Source organism: Malus domestica, chromosome 02 (genome assembly GCF_042453785.1).
Source record: "Malus domestica chromosome 02, GDT2T_hap1".
NCBI lineage: Eukaryota > Viridiplantae > Streptophyta > Magnoliopsida > Rosales > Rosaceae > Malus > Malus domestica.
Window position 1 is genome coordinate 5,157,242 of NC_091662.1, and position 18,954 is coordinate 5,176,195.

General features: G+C 38.0%; 1 protein-coding gene and 1 pseudogene across 1 annotated transcript; one reads left to right on the forward strand and one right to left on the reverse strand.

Moving 5' to 3' along the window:
* The first annotated feature begins 9,908 nt into the window (after window positions 1-9,908).
* Window positions 9,909-14,036, forward strand: LOC103406923 (receptor-like protein kinase 5; annotated as a pseudogene).
* LOC103449780 (hexokinase-2-like) lies at window positions 13,964-18,831 on the reverse strand. The gene is made up of 9 exons (XM_008389105.4): window positions 18,103-18,831; window positions 17,573-17,723; window positions 17,304-17,486; window positions 16,672-16,746; window positions 16,388-16,543; window positions 16,197-16,295; window positions 15,976-16,106; window positions 15,036-15,117; window positions 13,964-14,707 (listed from the first exon to the last, which is right to left on the reverse strand). Exons 1-9 carry the CDS (start codon window positions 18,372-18,374, stop codon window positions 14,360-14,362), a joined length of 1,497 nt encoding a protein of 498 aa, XP_008387327.2. The 5' UTR covers window positions 18,375-18,831; the 3' UTR covers window positions 13,964-14,359.
* Window positions 18,832-18,954: the final 123 nt, after the last annotated feature.

Genomic DNA, 18,954 nt, shown 5'->3' on the forward strand with positions numbered 1-18,954 from the left:
CAAGGGGCCTCGGCCAAGGCCATAATTGAACAATCATGTCATACAACTCACAATTACTTCAATGCATTTGGATATAAAAGAAAATTAAATTTGTTCAATTTCGATATAAAGAACTTAGTGGCACGAACAACTTTTGTGCTTCAATGGCGTGAGCAGTAAATAACCAAGTTTATATACTGCAGTTCAGATAACAGAATTATAGGTTCATAACAGTCCAAATAAACTTCACCTAACCAGCATGAAATGACACGAGAAATGAGTCGATTACATAAGTTTTAAATAATCTCGTGCCAAACAGCTTATGCTAGTATGGCCTCTTATGTTTAAGGAGCAATTGGAAGAAAATAGTTCATGAACGTTACGTTGCGTTTCTGCTGGTAGCGCAGGGCATCGAACGGATTTGATTTAACAACCAAAAAATCAAATAATGTAGTGGAAGAAAAACAAAGATTAATAACCATACACCTATCCATTTTCTCTTGTAAACAAAATTTTCATTTGCACCTAATTTAAAGTCATGCTTGTTTAGAGATATAATCATAGCAAATAGAAAGACTCAATCCATTGCTAAAATCAGCAACCATAATTTCCTACTAAAAAGAACTTATCACAATAGATTTCTTAGGAATTAGGATGCCTAAGACAATGATTGAATCTCCTGGAAATCAAATCAAACCTACAAAGCGTTTCACTTTAAGCAATTGACATATCAGACTCAGTTTGAGTTCACCAGCCGCATTCAGATATACACTCGAAACAATTGATTAGGACAATATAAACTTATATTTTGACCAAGAAAAAAAAGAGAGTTCATCGTTATATTTCACTATTCGACTCACAAAATCGAATGGAATAACAATTCTTGGAACAAGGGATCCTTCAATGTTACGAAACACCCACAACAATCTTAAAACTACAAATGTGAGCACCGAAATCTGTAAAAAGGAATCATATCTGGTACAGCATTTGCATATCTGCCTTCTCTCATCCCCTCCACATATAAACTAAACCATTTTTGTGCACTATAAATTCGAGAAAGAATCAAGTCGGCCTCTGCTGTGCAAATGATTTGTTCCACATCTTTTCTCCAGCCGCATTCAGATATACACTCGAAACAATTGATTAGGACAATATAAACTTATATTTTGACCAAGAAAAAAAAGAGAGTTCATCGTTATATTTCACTATTCGACTCACAAAATCGAATGGAATAACAATTCTTGGAACAAGGGATCCTTCAATGTTACGAAACACCCACAACAATCTTAAAACTACAAATGTGAGCACCGAAATCTGTAAAAAGGAATCATATCTGGTACAGCATTTGCATATATGCCTTATCTCATCCCCTCCACATATAAACTAAACCATTTTTGTGCACTATAAATTCGAGAAAGAATCAAGTCGGCCTATGCTGTGCAAATGATTTGTTCCACATCTTTTCTCCAGTTCCCTAAACTATAGATACGACTGTAATAAAACATAAATGGCCCTCACACAGTGCAGTCCCCCTAGCAATCTAACAAAGAGAGACTTGTCAAAAGAGAAAAACAAGAGCTTTAAATGCGAGTTGTTTGATGTGGTTTTCATTTTCTCCTCTTCTATTACAGACTAAACATACACCTATCCATTCATCTTCCCTTTATGTATAAATCTATATACACACACATATATTCACACACACATCTATATACACACATATATTTATATAAATAATATTAAAAAAAACCTCATTAACAAAAATCAATCACTTATTGGTCTTATCTCATAAAATAATCAAACAATAAAAAAATATAATCACCCTACATATAAAGATCGGATCTTTACAGATACAAATCCATCAAACTACATCACAAAACTAACAAATACAACAATCAATACCTCTGCGCAATCACAAACCCACACACCACAAATCATTTTTCACAAAACCCACACCAGACAACTATCAAAATTACAAATTTCCATTGGCGAATATACACACACATATATACTGGATTCCAAAAGCGATGAGAGAAATATACCTTTGGGGCATCGATGTCAGAAGGGTGGGTGAGGCCGAGATTGGCCCAAGCGGCAGTGCGAGCCATGAGCTTCCCTCTGCGAGAGCACAGGGGTGTAACTGCAAAAGAAAGTTGGAGACTAGGGGCAGACTGTAATTTCGTCAAAAAGGAGAAAGAGTACAAAGGAGAAGTGACAGCAATAAGCGTAGACGTCAAGGACGAAGTGAATATGTATTTGTGAATGAGGATAAGCTATTGCTAGCTTTGTATAGTGTAATAATGCAACTGTAAATAGACCAAGCTTCTGCTACTAAAAGCTTTTACAAAATCATAAAACTCAGTTTGAACCCTACCGGAAAGTTTATATGAGTTAAAGAACGGTCGTACTTAAGTGCAGCAAGATCATAAGCTCTTGCAGCTTCTCCTTTATATCAGAACCACCTGCAGTCCAAATTAACCAAGATTCAATGCCAAATCAAGAATAAATTAGTGATAATTTAAACTAAAGTCCCTAATATTGTTGTAGAGAGAATTCATATCAAGATTAACTACATTATTTGATTCGAATGGAATCCAAAAGCAGCATAAACATGAAAGGTCAAAAATTAATAACAAAAGTCACAGTTCAGCAGCAATTAATAGCATAAATCAGATTTTAGCAGCAGGACCAAAATAATTCAGTAAAAAAATAAACAATCCCAAATAAATACAAAGAACTGGAGAAACAATTCCAAACAAATCTTTGGAAAGCAACTCATCCCTCCCTCACCCTCTCTCTCTCTCTCCAATTCCAACTTCTCCCTACATCTATCTCTCTCTCTGTAATAGACGTGCAGTTTTATTAATCTTTGTTACCGAAGCATGCAAGATAGTGAAAAGGTTGTTTATCTAAGAAAAAAAGGGCACATTGTCCATCATAGAAAGCAAGCGTGGAAGAAGAAGAAAATTAATCACATTCCAAAAACCAATTATTCACAGTATCTTAGAAACAGTCACAGCAGCTGACCCCATAAAAAGTTGCTCCTGAAATTTACAATCAGAGAAACAAACCGTTATGAGTTGTGCCATAACAAAGCAGGAGCATAAAAGGAAGTGATTGAGTTTAATAAACCCTAGTTCAGTTACACAAAAGCACGAAACATAAACGAATCCGAAACTACAGATTGCCAAAAAAACATCTCAATAAAAAATTGACAGAAAACCAATCTCCCTAGAGACACCACAAAAAATGAAAACTAAGTTTACCCAAATGAAAACGGTTTCAAAAATCTCACATCTCTCCTTTTTTCCAGATGGGATACACACTGAATGCAAAACCATGGCAGAATCCATACTCGAATCAAATATATAGACAGTCAAATAAACCTCTGAATCTCAGCACAGCTTCAAAAATTAGACAAACATAGATTCCAATTTCATCTTTTTCTGTTGGGTATCAAACACTACCAAAACTGAGGTCACCAACACACAAATAAGCACAGTGACGGTGTGCGGGACATATATAGCGCTCCAGAAATCGATTCGATCTGCTACTCTTAAGGACACTCAAGCAACAAAATCCCTAATTAATCAAGCAACCGAATTCAACGAAATCCCTAATTACTCAAGCAACCGAATTCACCATATCTCAACAAATTAAACTCAAATAAAATACAAAAAAAATTATAAAAATCAAATGAAAATAATAAAGCTACAAAATTGAGCAGAAGAAGTTCAGGATCCGATTGAAAAAAGTAGCAAGAGTATACCTTTTCAAATCGAAGGGATCCATTGACTGATGACAGACAATGTATCCAAACCCAATAAATCCACAAGAAATTACTCCATCACTTGCAGAAAATTCAAAATTACCATTTGAAATACCAGTGGCATAGCCTCTTGAGCTTCCAAGCCTGAAAATTCCAAAAAATATGCAATCTTTGAAATACCCATTTCAATTAAACATCAGAAGAATTTTCTTTTCCAATTCAAAGCTTTGGAAAAATTGAATATTGAAAATTCTCAGTGACCAAGCGGGACATTAACCAATCAAGATCCTAAACCCACAAAATCAATCCTAAAACGAAACCTAATTAAGTACTATGTACATATATAACATGTTAGCTTTCTACTTTTAAGAAAAATTATTAAATTGGGAAAGTGATCAAATGGGATGGGTCTTCCCTATTAAGCAGCAGGATTAATTCCAACAAAAGAAAACAATATGATCAAGATCAAGAACAATCCATGCAACAAAAAGACAGAGAGTGGGTGTGTGGAAATTAGCAGGGTGGTAGAATTCCAGACAGAGAGATCCTGAGTGATGTTGGAGATCCCTTCCTTAGCTTTCTTAGAAAGCCAAAAGTTCCAACGCAAGATTTCAGCATACGAACTCCTACCCAGTCAACCTCACACAAAATTAGTTCAAAATTAAACAGCTAGTCCCCAAATTAACAAAAAAAAAGAGACAAAAGGGTTATTGAATAGAATTAAATTGCAGTATCAATAGACTTTAATATAAACCATTTACCCTGAAAAGACACCTCAACCATGAATAGAATTAAAGTGTAAGTGAACAAATATTATGTACAATAAATATATAAGGGATACACATTGCAGATATACATGATGCACAAAGTCTCCCATGTTTCTGAAATGAAAACGCTGCAAATCCAAGATAAATGGCCAATTAATCGTTCAACTGCTAATGGATCGCTGGATATTCTTAGCTGCCTTTGTAGTTCTTGTTTGTCATATTCAAACACAACTCAGGAAAAATAAATATAAACACAAAGAGAGAAGAAGATATAAGACAATTACCTATTTAGTGAGTTCTTGGACCTATTTAGAGAGCATTGGAATGAAATGAAGCTAACTCTGCAACAAATAAACAAAGGAAAATGTCAAAATCCAGAAATCCAAGTTTAACTCAATCAAATATAATAACCAATGAAATTGCAAACTGCAAATTCTCGCAATGTGGAAAAGGAAATTTGTTTCTCACCTATGTTGCTCCCTTCTTGTGATCCAAATTTGAAGAATGGGGAGGGGCAGTTATAAGTGTCATCCTCTTTGTTTCTCCTATCCCTGCATTGTGGACCAAAACAACATCAAACCAAGTGCAATACAATCCAATGTAATGCTCACAAAATTTGAGCTCCAAACAAAGTCACCGGTCAGCAATAAGCTAATTGATCATAACACCATTCGCAAATATGAAAAACATAAACAATTAAGTCAGCAACATGATATACCATCCCTTTCATACAAACACAGATTGCAATTCATATATGCCACATTATTCACAAACAATTAAATCATCATCATGAATCACAGTGTAACATGAACACCATCAATTAGAAAAGACAGAGCTATATGGCCATAAACATACATGAAGAAAAATTTAGTTCTGAATTTGGACCCATTTTCTTAACCCGTGGTTCCTACAACCCATAAATAATTTTAGTGTCATTCAAAATCACAAATACCCCAGATGAATTGAAAAACTGCAGAGATTAGTTTCATGAATACATAATTAAGCAAAAAGCCATAGTTAATCTAAAAGGAGGGTTTAGTTAATCTAAAAAGAGGCATACACATACTATCAATCCTCTGAATGTTCTCTGCACGATGTTCTGCTTTAAAACTAAGGTCGCAATTCAAGCCATGCCTAACATTGTCCCCATCAAGAATGTACAACAGCTTCCCCTGTGGTACAAACTCCCACCCAAAGCACACGCCACCATGCTCTTCCCTGAACAAACAAAATAAATTATACGCAAGTAATGAGCAATGTTCTTTGGGCACTTGGTCTAAGTTCATAATTAACCTTTAGCGTCATTCAATTATATACTACCAGTATGTTGACCCAGGTACGATTCTAATTTACATATGTTCTTATAAAAAAGTTTATATACATAAATTTCAATATGTCTGCTTACAGTTTTTAAAGTGATTAGTGGTGATAAGATTAGGGATACGCTTTAGACATCAACCCCTTCTTAATCCTTCAAGTGTAATCTAGTCCTTCATATTAAACATGGCCTAAATGCTTAACAATCCGGGATAACTTGTATGGAAATGAACTGACAATGAAGGTGGGTTTTTGTCTTTTGGGTGATCTCATGATGCAAACATATACGGGAGGATAGGTAGCAAAAGCTATTTATGCTTCGTTCGCTTTTTAGTATCTATTTGTACAGTGTGAAGTTCTTACCTCAAATTTGCTTCATATGTGAGCTTTCTCCATGTATGCACCATTGAAAGTTGAACCACTGAAATCAGATTCCCTCATATCTGCTCATGTTAAATTGGCTAGCACTTCTGCATCAGTCAGTTTACATTGATGTGAAAATGCAGATACTAATGACAAAATCAGTCTTGTTCTTTTCAAACTAAATACATTAGCTTTAGCACGTCGTTTATTGTGGAGGGTTGCAGACAAATGCAACAAAGAAAAACTACAATTTGCGGAAAATTTTAAGGAAAAAAATTCAACTATAATCTATTTCTGCAATTGTCTATGTTAATTGCTAAGTGAGCATTTCAATTGTCAATCAGAGGCCAATTCGATTCTTCAAAATCTTAAGAGCCCAAATGATGTGTATGATGATACTTGATTTGAATAAACAATTTTTCAAATGACAAGGTTACAGTAGCAAAGCCTACTCAATTAACATCTAAGCAGAAGAAAACTCACTTCTTTGTGGGTTGATTAGTGTTATCGACCAAGTGGTCCGTAATCTTTTGAAATCCGAAACAACTCCTCCAGAGTCCTGTAGTTAAGGGTGTGTGAAAATCACAACCCTAAATTTAATTAGGGAACTTTAACGAAAAGCATTCGGTACTGTTCACTTTAACGAAAAACCACATTTTTACACTAAAAAGTCAATCCTGGTACTATTCACTTTACCCTTTATTTTGTCTTTATCATTAAAACTCAAAGTTTTCAAACCATTTTTATTAGTTTTCCTATTAATTAATCATAAAGATTTGACATGAAAAGTAGAGCGCCGACTAAAATACAGATTGCATGCACTCAGAGGCAGCACTCAAAGGGAGCCAAAGGTGCAATCATACAAGGCCTCCAAATTTGAAGGGCCTCCAAAAATTTTTGGTATCTTATATTTATATGTAATAATGTTATATATTAAAAAAAATATTTTTATTAGCACTTTAAAATCTTATAGTGCACTTTTATAAGTGTAATTTTTTTTTCTTTCTAAATATAAAAATTTGAAATGCATAATGAGATATTAGGAGTGTTAATAACAACACCTTAAAAAACGATTTTCTTTTCAATTTTATTAATTTTATAATAATGTTATATATTCAAGTGAAACTCTAAAGCTAGAGTTGTTGAAGTTTTTTTTTTCTTTATTGGTTGCTTAAGATTAAACTGTTTTTTATTATTTAGTGAAGATTATGTTTATAACTCTTTTTACTTATTCAATGACACTTGTAAACTTACAATCAGTGAGTCCTCAATGTTGTTTTGATTTAAGGTATTATTCTCTAGTACCAATATATTGTCATACTTAAACAAATATATATATATATATATATATATATATATATATCTTAAAAAGGGGTCTTTTTATAAATTTCGCACAGGGCCCCCGAAATCTCAGAGACAGCCTGCATGCACTGAACTGTCCGAGTGGATGCATGGGTGGAGTAATATGCAGTCGATCCAATGATCACTTTCTCTTGTTTTCTCCAAGCACCCCACACGAATGTTTGAACTTTTTGTGCATCTTCCAGAAGAAAGAAAAGTGAGTGTATTAGGAGAACAAACACCACCTACAAAAACCCTTGTTTTCCATTGCCACTTGGTCACCTTATGCCCTTGCTTTCCAGAAGTAATTTCCGTACATGTTTTTTCTCCTCTTGCATGCTCGGTATTTAAATTGATTAATCATAGAGCCTTGACATGAAAAATAGAAAGCTGACTGTTGACTACCTGACACTAAGGTTCTAAACAATGCTAGGTGTTAGTCGGGCGGTGGGTTAGAGCCTAGAGCTTAGGTGGCTAGGTGGAGCTTAGGCGGGAGACTAAACGGATTTAAGTAAATTTATTATATATCATATAAATAAGTGTCTGCTTATACTTAAAAAATACATAATTTCATTGAGATATATAAATTGAAAAATAGAAGGACATGTAGATTATAAAATATTAGAACATAATTAAATATGAGAAACAAGTATATAATATGTGTTCATCAAGTATTCAACAAGTCTCTTACAATTCATTGAACAATTAAAATTCAAAATGGAAACTATCTATTTTTTGTCTAAGTGAAAGTCGCAACCTAGGTTGGTGTCTAAACGGGTTGGGTGGGTTAGGTGGGCACCTAGGCAGTTTAGGCAGGCGCCTAAGTAGATATAAGCACCATTTTTTAATTTTCAAACATCTAAGAATTAGTCGGGACGGTAGTTAGCCGCCTAATATCTACGTAGAACCTAAGTGAAGATTTTTAAAACAAAGCATGACGCATCCCCCTCCTCAGTTGCCGTCTATATCAGTGAAACCAGGAGTGCTGTTTTCATTCCTCCAAATCGTAAATTTCCGTTGGAAAAAATGTGATCAAAATTCTTATCTTTTATTAGGATAAGTCTTCCACAAGAAAATATAATTATTTCATTTCTAGAAGTCTTCATTCAACAAAGGCGTTCGTCCACGCTTCAGATTCGAAGAAACTTCATAGCCTTCAATTTGCCTTTAACGTACGTCTCGTTCAGCAAATGGACAAAGTCACAAGGGGGACTTGAATTTCTTGCAACCTAAAACTTTGGTAAATTATATTTTAACTTACAAGCATGTGGTTTCTGTTCTTTCTGTCCAGTTTTCATGTAATAACTATCACATATATTAAAGTAAACTAGTCATGCTTCTGATCTTCATCTCATATCTCTGGACTGTAAAACTAAAATCTAATGCGAAAACGAAAGTACTCGGCTTCTTTATATGTAAAAAGTCACACATCTTCACAGATAAATTAAAGTTTGATATGTGAGCATGAACTTCTTATTTTATGGTTTTAATGAGATATTTTTATCAAATATTACCATTAGAGGCTTAAAATATTATTAACTTACGTGTCAGGCAATATTAGGGATGAGCAAATACCCATCGGTTATAAGTAACCGCAGTTATCCGTCCATTTAAATCTCACGGTTACGATTATAGATAACTGTTTAGATAAATAAATGGTTATGGGTATAACTGTTTACCCGCGAAATTTAAATGGACGGTTATGGGTATTAACTGAGGTTATAAACGGGTAACCGTTTACCTATTTATTTTATATATGTAAAATTAACACAAATCATGTTCCCTATCGAACAAAACTTAGATCAATGCTATTGACTATAGTGCATGATTTATGTAGCTAATATAATATAGTTTTCCTTAACCATTTTAAATTTCATGGTCCATTATATATATATATATATATATATATATATATATATATATATATATATATATATATTATGTTAATACTTTACATTCCGAGTTAAATAACCTAAGAATATTGTCTTTTAACAGTTTTCAAACCCAAAAATACTTAGCAAATTTTACATTACCTTCATTGTTAATACTTAAAAATATCGTCCGTAAACTATTATTTCAATTATTGGAATGGTATAAGGACTTAAAAAATTAAAATGCGGAAATGTATGATGAATATACCTATAACGGTGTTTAATTGTTAGAAAAAGAAATTTATGACAAAGTTGTTAAAAAAACACGTAGACGGGTGAAAAATGAGTAAATGGTAAAAAAGAAAAGATAAACGGGTTAAAAAATGATACATGAGTAAACGGTACTAAACGGTTACGATTAAATGGGTACACGGTTATGGGTATGGTTAACAATTTATAAACGATTATGAGTATGAGTACAACCGTTTAGGCAATTACCCAAAAGGTAAATGGTTATGCAAGTATGAGAATAAACGGTTATGAATAAATAATCACGGTTACCCGTCCTCTATAACCGTTGCCCATCCTAATCAATATGCATGTAACAAGAAAAAGTGACGGAAGTAAGCAAGTGCAAATAAAAAACTGTGAATATGAGTTAACAGCTAAGTGATAGGCACAACCCCACAAGAATTGGTGGGTTTTTTACACTTTCTCCATTGACCATAAATTTTCCAAGTCCCCCACTAAAACTCCATACCATTTGTGACCCCGCCATGATTCTGGAAAATCCCCCAATTTCTGACGTCTATTTAGATTTAATTTCATCTCTTAAAAAGGATCACATCCTCTGAGCTCTAACTAACTTGTCCTCAACACAACCGCGGGAACCAACGAACTTCTGAAATCCCCCTCCCTCCAAATGGCTAAACACACCCCAACATCTTCTCTCCAAACCCACCTCCACCTCCTCCTCCTCCTCCTCCTCCTCCGCCATGCCAACTCCCAATCCCTCCAAGACCAAGAACAAGCAGTCCTTCTGAAACTCAAGTCCTACTTACAGTCTCCACCATTTCTCAGCCATTGGATCCCATCAAACTCAAACACTTCTTCCCACTGTTCCTGGCCTGAAATTTCCTGCACAAACAACTCCGTCACTGGATTGTCTCTCGTCGACTTGAACATAACCCTGCCGGTTCCACCTTTCATCTGTGATCTCACAAACCTCACACTCGTCGATCTCAACTACAACTACCTCACCGGAGAGTTCCCAAAATCTCTCTACAAGTGTTCCAAGCTAGAATACTTAGACCTCTCACAAAACTACTTTGTAGGTCCGATTCCTGATGACATCGACAGCCTGCCCCGGCTTAAGCAGCTTATCCTCGGCGGAAACAACTTCTCCGACATTCCTCCAGCGATAGGGCGGTTGCAAGAGCTCGAGAATCTTCAGCTTTGGATGAACCAGTTCAATGGCTCTGTCCCACCAGAAATAGGTAACTTGTCCAATCTCAAAGACCTAAACATGTCTTGGAACACAGAACTTGTGCCTTGGACCTTGCCTTCCAATTTCACCAAGTTGAAAAAGCTCAAGAATTTATGGATACGCCAATCGAATGTGATTGGAGAGCTTCCTGAGACACTTGGGGAGATGGAAGCATTGGAAGTAATTGATTTGGCAATAAACAGGTTGAGTGGGAGGATCCCGAACGGTTTGTTTACGCCGAAGAATTTGAGTATAGTCTATCTCTACATGAACATTCTTTCCGGGGAGGTTCCTCAAGTGATTGAATCATGGAACTTGAGCATTTTTGATATATCTGAGAACACTTTAACAGGGACAATACCAGAAGAGTACGGCAATCTTACCAAATTAACAGAGTTGGCTTTGTTTCTCAATGATTTTTCGGGTGAAATTCCAAAGAGCATTGGCCGCCTGCCAAACCTCAGAGCCTTCAGAATCTTCAACAACAAATTTTCAGGAACATTGGCTCCCGAGTTTGGGAAGTACTCGAAGCTCGAAGCTTTTGAAGTTTGCGTCAATAGGCTAACAGGAAAACTGCCAGACGATTTGTGCTATTGGGGTAAGCTGGAAGATGTTATAGCTTATGGGAATTATCTGAGTGGAGAATTGCCAAGCTCTCTTGGAAATTGCAGCAGTTTGAAGACTGTCAACGTTCAAGATAATATGCTGTCTGGAAACATTCCTAGCGGTATGTGGACAGCGCCAAACTTGACTACTGTGCTGGTGAGCAACAACTCCCTTACTGGCAAGCTTCCTGAGAAGATGTCATCAGATCTTTCGCGGTTGGAAATGCGAGACAACAGATTTTCGGGCAACATTCCAACCGGGGTGTCTTCCTGGACAGGTTTGAAGGTTTTTGACGCCGGTAATAACCTCTTTAGCGGTGCTGTTCCTCTGGAATTAACCGCGCTTTCTAGTTTAATGACTCTTTCCCTTGATCAGAATCAGCTCACCGGCTCCCTTCCATCGGATATTGTGTCGTGGGAGTCACTCACTAGTCTTAATTTCAGTCGAAATCAGCTCTGTGGAACAATTCCTGAGAAACTTGGTCTTCTGCCGGGACTTACTGGATTAGACCTTTCAGCAAACCAACTTTCTGGCGGAATTCCAGATCAACTCGGGCGTCTGAACCTCAACCAATTCAATCTCTCTTCCAATCACCTCTCCGGGAAGATCCCCATCGAATTTGAAAACTCTGCGTATGAAGGAAGCTTCTTGGACAATCGAGGCCTCTGCGCACCTAGCTCACCGGCAATAAAGCTCCCCATATGCAATTCTGAACCCCGAAAGTCCAGTAAACTTTCGTCGAAATCTCTTGCACTGATTTTATCCATAGGCATACTGTTGTGCTTGTTGGCTTTTTCCATCTCGGTCATCATGGTCAGAAGTTACCGGAAGAGAAATGGTGATTCTAACTGGAAGCTCAACTCATTTCATAGGTTGAATTTCAGTGTCGAAAATCCTATCGGGGTTGACAGAAAGTAATCTGATTGGAAATGGCGGATCAGGAAAAGTTTATCGCGTTCCTGTGAATCGCAACGGTGATGTTGTTGCTGTGAAGAAGATTTGGAAGAACAAGAATTTAGAAGAGAAGCTTGAGAAAAAGTTTCTTGCAGAAGTCAAGATCTTGAGCTCAATTCATCACGCCAACATAGTGAAGCTGATGTGCTGCATTTCCAGTCAGACTTCAAAACTTCTCGTCTACGAGTACTCAGATAATCGGAGCCTGGATCGATGGCTGCACAGGAGAAACAGGCCATCCAATCTCTTGAGGTCAGTCCATCATGTTGCGCTCGACTGGCCTAAGAGGATGCGGATTGCAGTGGGGGCAGCTCAGGGCCTCAGCTATATGCGCCACGATTGCGTGCCGCCTGTGGTACATCGTGACATGAAATCGAGCAACATTTTGTTGGACTCCGATTTCAATGCAAAAATAGCAGATTTTGGTCTGGCTAAGATGTTGGTCAAGCAAGGAGAACCTGCTACAATGTCATCAGTTGCTGGCTCCTTTGGCTACATTGCTCCAGGTAAACCTTAAACCCCACAAATGCTGAAGTTCGGGCATGTCTGAGACCGCTTCTTTATAAAGCACTTCTTATAAGTACTTTTGCAAGAAGTGGTTTTCTCTTCTGCTCATAAACTTTCGCTAAAGCAATTGACAAAAAAACAAAATGCTTCTATGACCAATAAGCACTATTAAGTTTTTTTGCCAACAGCAGTGTTTTGAGTTGTTAGAAAAGCGCATATAGCCCTTCTAAAAGCAATCTCAAGCATGCCCTTAGTGCCTAAAGAAGCATGTGTATTTTCTTTCATTTCCATTAGCAATCTGTAAACTGGTTTTTCTTACCCTAAATGCAGAATACGCTCACACAACGCGAGTGAATGAAAAGATCGATGTGTATAGTTTTGGGGTCATCCTTCTGGAGTTGACAACCGGCAGGGAAGCCAATGACGGTGATGAACACACTGCCCTCGCTGAATGGGCGTGGCGCCATTTTCAAGAAGAAAACGCTATCGCTGACGCTTTGGATCAGGACGCTAAAGAACCTTGTTACTTGGACGAAATGTGCTCGGTTTTCAAACTTGGTCTCATTTGCACAGAGAGACTTCCAGCTAGTAGGCCTTCCATGAAGGAAGTTCTGCAAATGTTGCTCCGATGCAGCCGTCCAGTTATCAACAGTGAAAAGACCGAGTACGTTGCCGATCCTCTGCTCAAGAACTCAAAGCGCGAGAGGATTTTCGAAGACGAGAATGGTAGTTTGGCAACAAATTTCTGATGCCTTCATCAAATTCACGAAGAGGAAACAAATAAGGGGGAAATAAGACTTCCATTTCGGGTCGGTCTTAAGCTGATCAAATGCATACTAGAGAAGGAATTAGATAGTCATAGTGATCAGATGTATACTAGAGTGCAGCTCTGCATCTTTTACGATGCCGAGCTGCACTCTAGACGACAAAACTACCTTGTATATATGAGTATGTATCACAATAACGAGTAGCGAAAACTTCTCGAAAAACCAGCAAGAACTGATGGCCCGAAAAACCTGTATTATTTGCAACAGAGATGAGAGAATGTTCCGCAAAAAGTACATACTTACAGTTTACATCCCCTACTTTATTAAGTAATCCGGGAGAAATAAGCTTATAAATTGATCAACAACACAACGCTTAAACATCCGCAGAACGAAACAATGGGCTGCAGCAAGAAAGCCTAGCCGATTGCCTACTCCAACTGCCGATTATGATCCTACGCCAATTACCGGCTCTAAAGGTTCATAAATTACGGATGGGGTGCAAGATCTTCCAAACTAGGAGCTAAGAATAACATGAATTGATCCAAAGGAAATAGTGGGAAGATAAGGGGAAACGAAAATACACAAAAATTGAGAATGTCACACTTCATTCATCTACCCTGGTCTTGACCATTTTATGACTCCTCTACCTCAAGGTATTGGGAGTGAGAGGCTGCTAGGAGGGCAGCTCCAATTCCGGAGCCGTCGCTTGAGAGCTCGATAGAAATGTGCTCAGCAACTTCGTCGCCCAACAACTCCTTGAGAGTACCCTCCATGCTGGTGCGGAATTCAGTGTAGTGCTCATACAAACCGCCATCCAGTGCTACCACCGATTTTTGCTTCTCTCCATCCTTAACTGTGTCTCTACCTAACTTCTTAAGCACCCCCAAGATCCCAGCAGCAGAAAGGCGAGCCCCACGAGTGGAAACTATGTCACATAGCGCCACGACAACCCTTCTCATTTTCAATGAGGTGTTGGAGATCTACAATTATAAAAAAATCAAAAACAATAAACACTTGTCACCTGTCTAAAGATTGGCTTTGAAATTTTATAGAAAAATAGGAATTCTAGTCACTTTCTAAAAGTGCATGCTCTAGGATGATACCAAAAAAAAAACACAATCGTATCATGTCCACCCTATGAAATTGTTATTCAGTGAAAGGTATAATGTCTTCAACCTTTTATCAATTTTTACTTTTCTAACCACCCTCCCACGAGAATTATGAAAAGGAAGAGAAAAAAAAAAAAACTAAAGTTGCACAGACAGATAACAAAAAGATCGTTTTTTTCCAATAGAATGGGCAATTTACCTCAAGGATGTCCTTGAGTTTGTTCCCGACCACTTTCAGATCCGGAGATGAGTCATGATGCATGGCAGACATGACAGGAGTCCTGCAAATAATACAACACCATAAAGATTCAGAAAATTGTACGCTATTCCAAAGTTAATGCACAATCCAAGCAAAAGCAATAGGTGAAACACTTTATTTATTATCAACCTTTTCATAGACTTTCATACACAGACCTCAGTTTGAACCAAAAAAAACGACAATTGGCAAGTAATCCACAATGGCAAAAGCATCAAGTTTTAATCTAGGCACCATTGAGAAGCAAAACAGACGTTATGACCATGTGGAAGTCACTTGCCGTTCCGAATAGATGGAATTAACCACATTATCTGATGCTCCATTGCGATGGTGTATTTTGATATTGAGTGTCAGTCAGGAATAGACCTGCCCAATTACTCTTGACAGTTATCTATGCAGAATCCAAGACATTCCCAGAATTTAATCCGCAAACGCAATGGAAAGGCTGGTTACTTTTAAGTTTCAAGTTTGTGGTTAGATTTTCAAATTGGGACAAAATCTGGGTTTCACACAACTCCAAGACATCAAGACACGGAATTCATAGCAGGCAGCAAAGAACAAGAAGAAAAGCCGCGCCGCAAGTGAAAATTTGAAATGCTTGCCAGAATATCACTGGGATAATGGGTCGGATTTGATTTCTGGTTGTAGAGAGTTTAATTGTAAACTGGTTCAAGACTTCCAGTGCATCATAGGTATACTTTCAATAAATTTTATTGACTATGCAAGTATGACCAAATATTGTACACCCAAGTATTTCACAGAAAAAGGTCCGCTCAAAACACAAATCCTCTTAAAATTCGGGAACACACAAACACGTCCAATGACATACCTCAAGCTAACAAGGTTTGAAAAAATATCGCCTACAAAAAATGTTAGAATATACCTTAGTACAAACGGAATTTTCAGTTTTGGCGGGACAACATCACCAAAAAAGTCAGCTTCTTCAGCCATCTTGAGCAATACTCTGCGCACAATGTCCCCTAAATACATGCCAGAAATGATCTTCTCGAATATCTGCAAACAAAAACAAAATCCATATGATATATCAATCAAGCCATCTTCATATGCAAAATGCCAAAAACAAGCAAAAGAAAGTATCTTTACTTGTTCTCCAGGGTTTAAACTCTCAGCATCAAGTGCTTGATCGTATTCTGTAAGTGGAAGGTGTGACGAGCGAAAGTTACCCCACTCCATGTTGATAACCTATTATAAAAATAACAAAGAATTAGCAATGTTCTAACTACAGATCTAAACCTTAGCATCAGGCAACAAACCATAGTTCTACAATTACTAACCATTTCACCTGATTTAGGTAGAAGACCATGCCATTTTGGAATGGCATGCGCTCGTTCTACATAAGCAGCGTTCGTTCCAGTGCCCAATATCACAGCAGCAATGACATCCTGATTGTGGTACCTACCACCTGCTAATGTACCAATTGTATCATTGACCTGCATCAGCCTGGCAAGTTAGGATTGTCCAAAATGATTAAGCAATAAATCACCAAGGTTTAAATCAGCTCCTCAAAGCGTAACAGGAACATCCGACTTGCGGAAATTAGACACTAAACTGGACTTACCAAAGCTGTAACACGCAAATCAAGTCCAATTTTTTCCACTGATTTGGTCAGTTCTCCTACAACATCTTGCTCAACCTGCACCAATATTAGCAAAAGGAAACTGTCACAAGGGGGCACCACACTATTTATATAGATTAGTCCAGAGCTGCTAAATTAATTTTATTATTAGAACACATTGGGTAACCAGTGGGTAGAAAATAATGTTTTAGGTAGAACATATGTTAAGAAAAGACAACATAAAGGGTGCGTTTGGTACGCGGACGGGACGGAACGGGACGGGACGGGACGGGACGGGACGGGACGGAACGAAGGTGTAATTTTTGAAAAAGACATGGGGTATATTTGTCTTAAAATGGTAAAACATTGTGTTCCACAGACGTGGAACAAACCCGTTCCAGGGGGGGAGGTGGGACGCAAAAACACCCAAAATCTGTCCTGTGGAACAGCCCGTTCCACCCATTTTTGGCGCACCAAACGCGGGACGCCTCGTCCCGTTCCGTCCCGTCCCGTCCCACGTACCAAACGCACCCAAAGGCTCCAATGCCCTATGTATCAGGCACAGTGTCCTCCAGGCATGATTTACATGACTAACTAGCAAACAAAAATCAATATAGCAAGAGCTGTCAAAGTACCGCGTCCTCAATACTGAAGCCTTTTGTCCACTTAATAAGAGTCCCAGATGCAATTGACGTTTGCCGCACGGGAAACGAAAAGGTAAAACCCAGCTCCCTTTGTCTACCGGGTGCAGGATGTAAACCCTCTCCTTCAGTTGCAACAAATTTTGCAATTGTTTCAGCAATAAAATCAAATAATCCCTGCAACCAAATCATGATAAATTACCACCAAGTAGGAACAAATCTAAGCAGGTTTGTTAGATTGCCTCAAGAAATACAATACTAACTTCTGAAGTTCCAGTCATCAAATGCGGAGGAATGGAAACTTCCTCAGATTCTTGTTTAACAACGTGTTTGTCTTTCCCACCGAGCTGTACACGCAGGACACGGAAGTTTGTCCCACCAAGGTCCAATGCATAAAACAGTCCTTTCTCATCCCTGAAACGATAAGGGTGAAAGTCAAAGGAATGTACTACGGATCCAATAGTACCCCAGAGATGTTCAAGTGCAATGCGTGATTTTAACACAGTCGTGCCTAATTAGGCAAACATGGGAGCCGCATGAAAATTCAACATAACTAAATCGTATTAATTAATCAGAAAGCACATAAAAATTCGACCTTTAACCCTTTTAACAAAAAAAAAATTAACAAAATGGGACAAATCAATCATTTCAAACAGAAGACTAATTGCGACAGAACAAAATTATTGAACCCAAAAGTCCTTATTTTAAATCCAATCCCAGTTGAAATTACGAGCATTTCCAATCCCAATCGAAAAATAAAAAAATTAAGGGTGGGTGAGATAAGAAAAAATACCCAGTGGGAAGGTTATCGACGTAGCTGATGAGCATCTTGAGCTTGCTGCCCCCCTCGGATGCGAGGCCAGCGTGCATTTCCACAGTCATGGCGTCAGCCACCTGCCTCAGCTTCCCAATGGGGGTCCCGCACTTATCCTCGAACTCTTTCAGAATCGCCATCGCCCGGGCCCACCTCCCCGAGCTCTTCATTCGGTGCCGCACGACCAGCGCCGCCGCCGCACATACCGCCGCCGCGCAAACCACCGCCGCCCCCACCGCCACCTTCCCCATCAACACAGCCGCTGAAATTACTATATCTTTGATGGGTTTTTCAGTTCGAAATCTGCAGAACCCGAATTTCTGGTCAGGGATTGATGGGCCTATTTAAATTCTCGTGCTTGCATGCGTGAGAAAGTTTTGGAAGTGAGAGAGAGAGCTGGAGAGAAAGTGAGAAGTAGAGAATTAAAATATAATTTTGGGAAAATCCAAAAAGCCCCAAGCATTATATAGGACTGTTGGGGAGGGATACGAATGGAAAATTGTTAATCCAGGAGTTCCAATTTGCGGCCTAATTTATCGGGAAATTAAGCTGTATTTTTCAATTTTCTCGGAGAGAGAAAGTGCTTTTATGATTTTCTTGGCCCTGTTTGTTTTCTCGTAAAATTAGCCCCTTTTCTGTATTATTAAATTTTCTTGGGGATTTTCTCGCACTTTCTCGGAAAATAAAAAGATCTTGTTGGAGTCAAAAATGAATTTGCCTTTTTTTTTTTTGAGGAAAAGTGAACATGGTTTTGAGTGAAAATTACGAGATTGACCTGTCAGTGTCAAGCACGAGGCTGTCTGCGACTCTGTTATATGGACGAACACGATT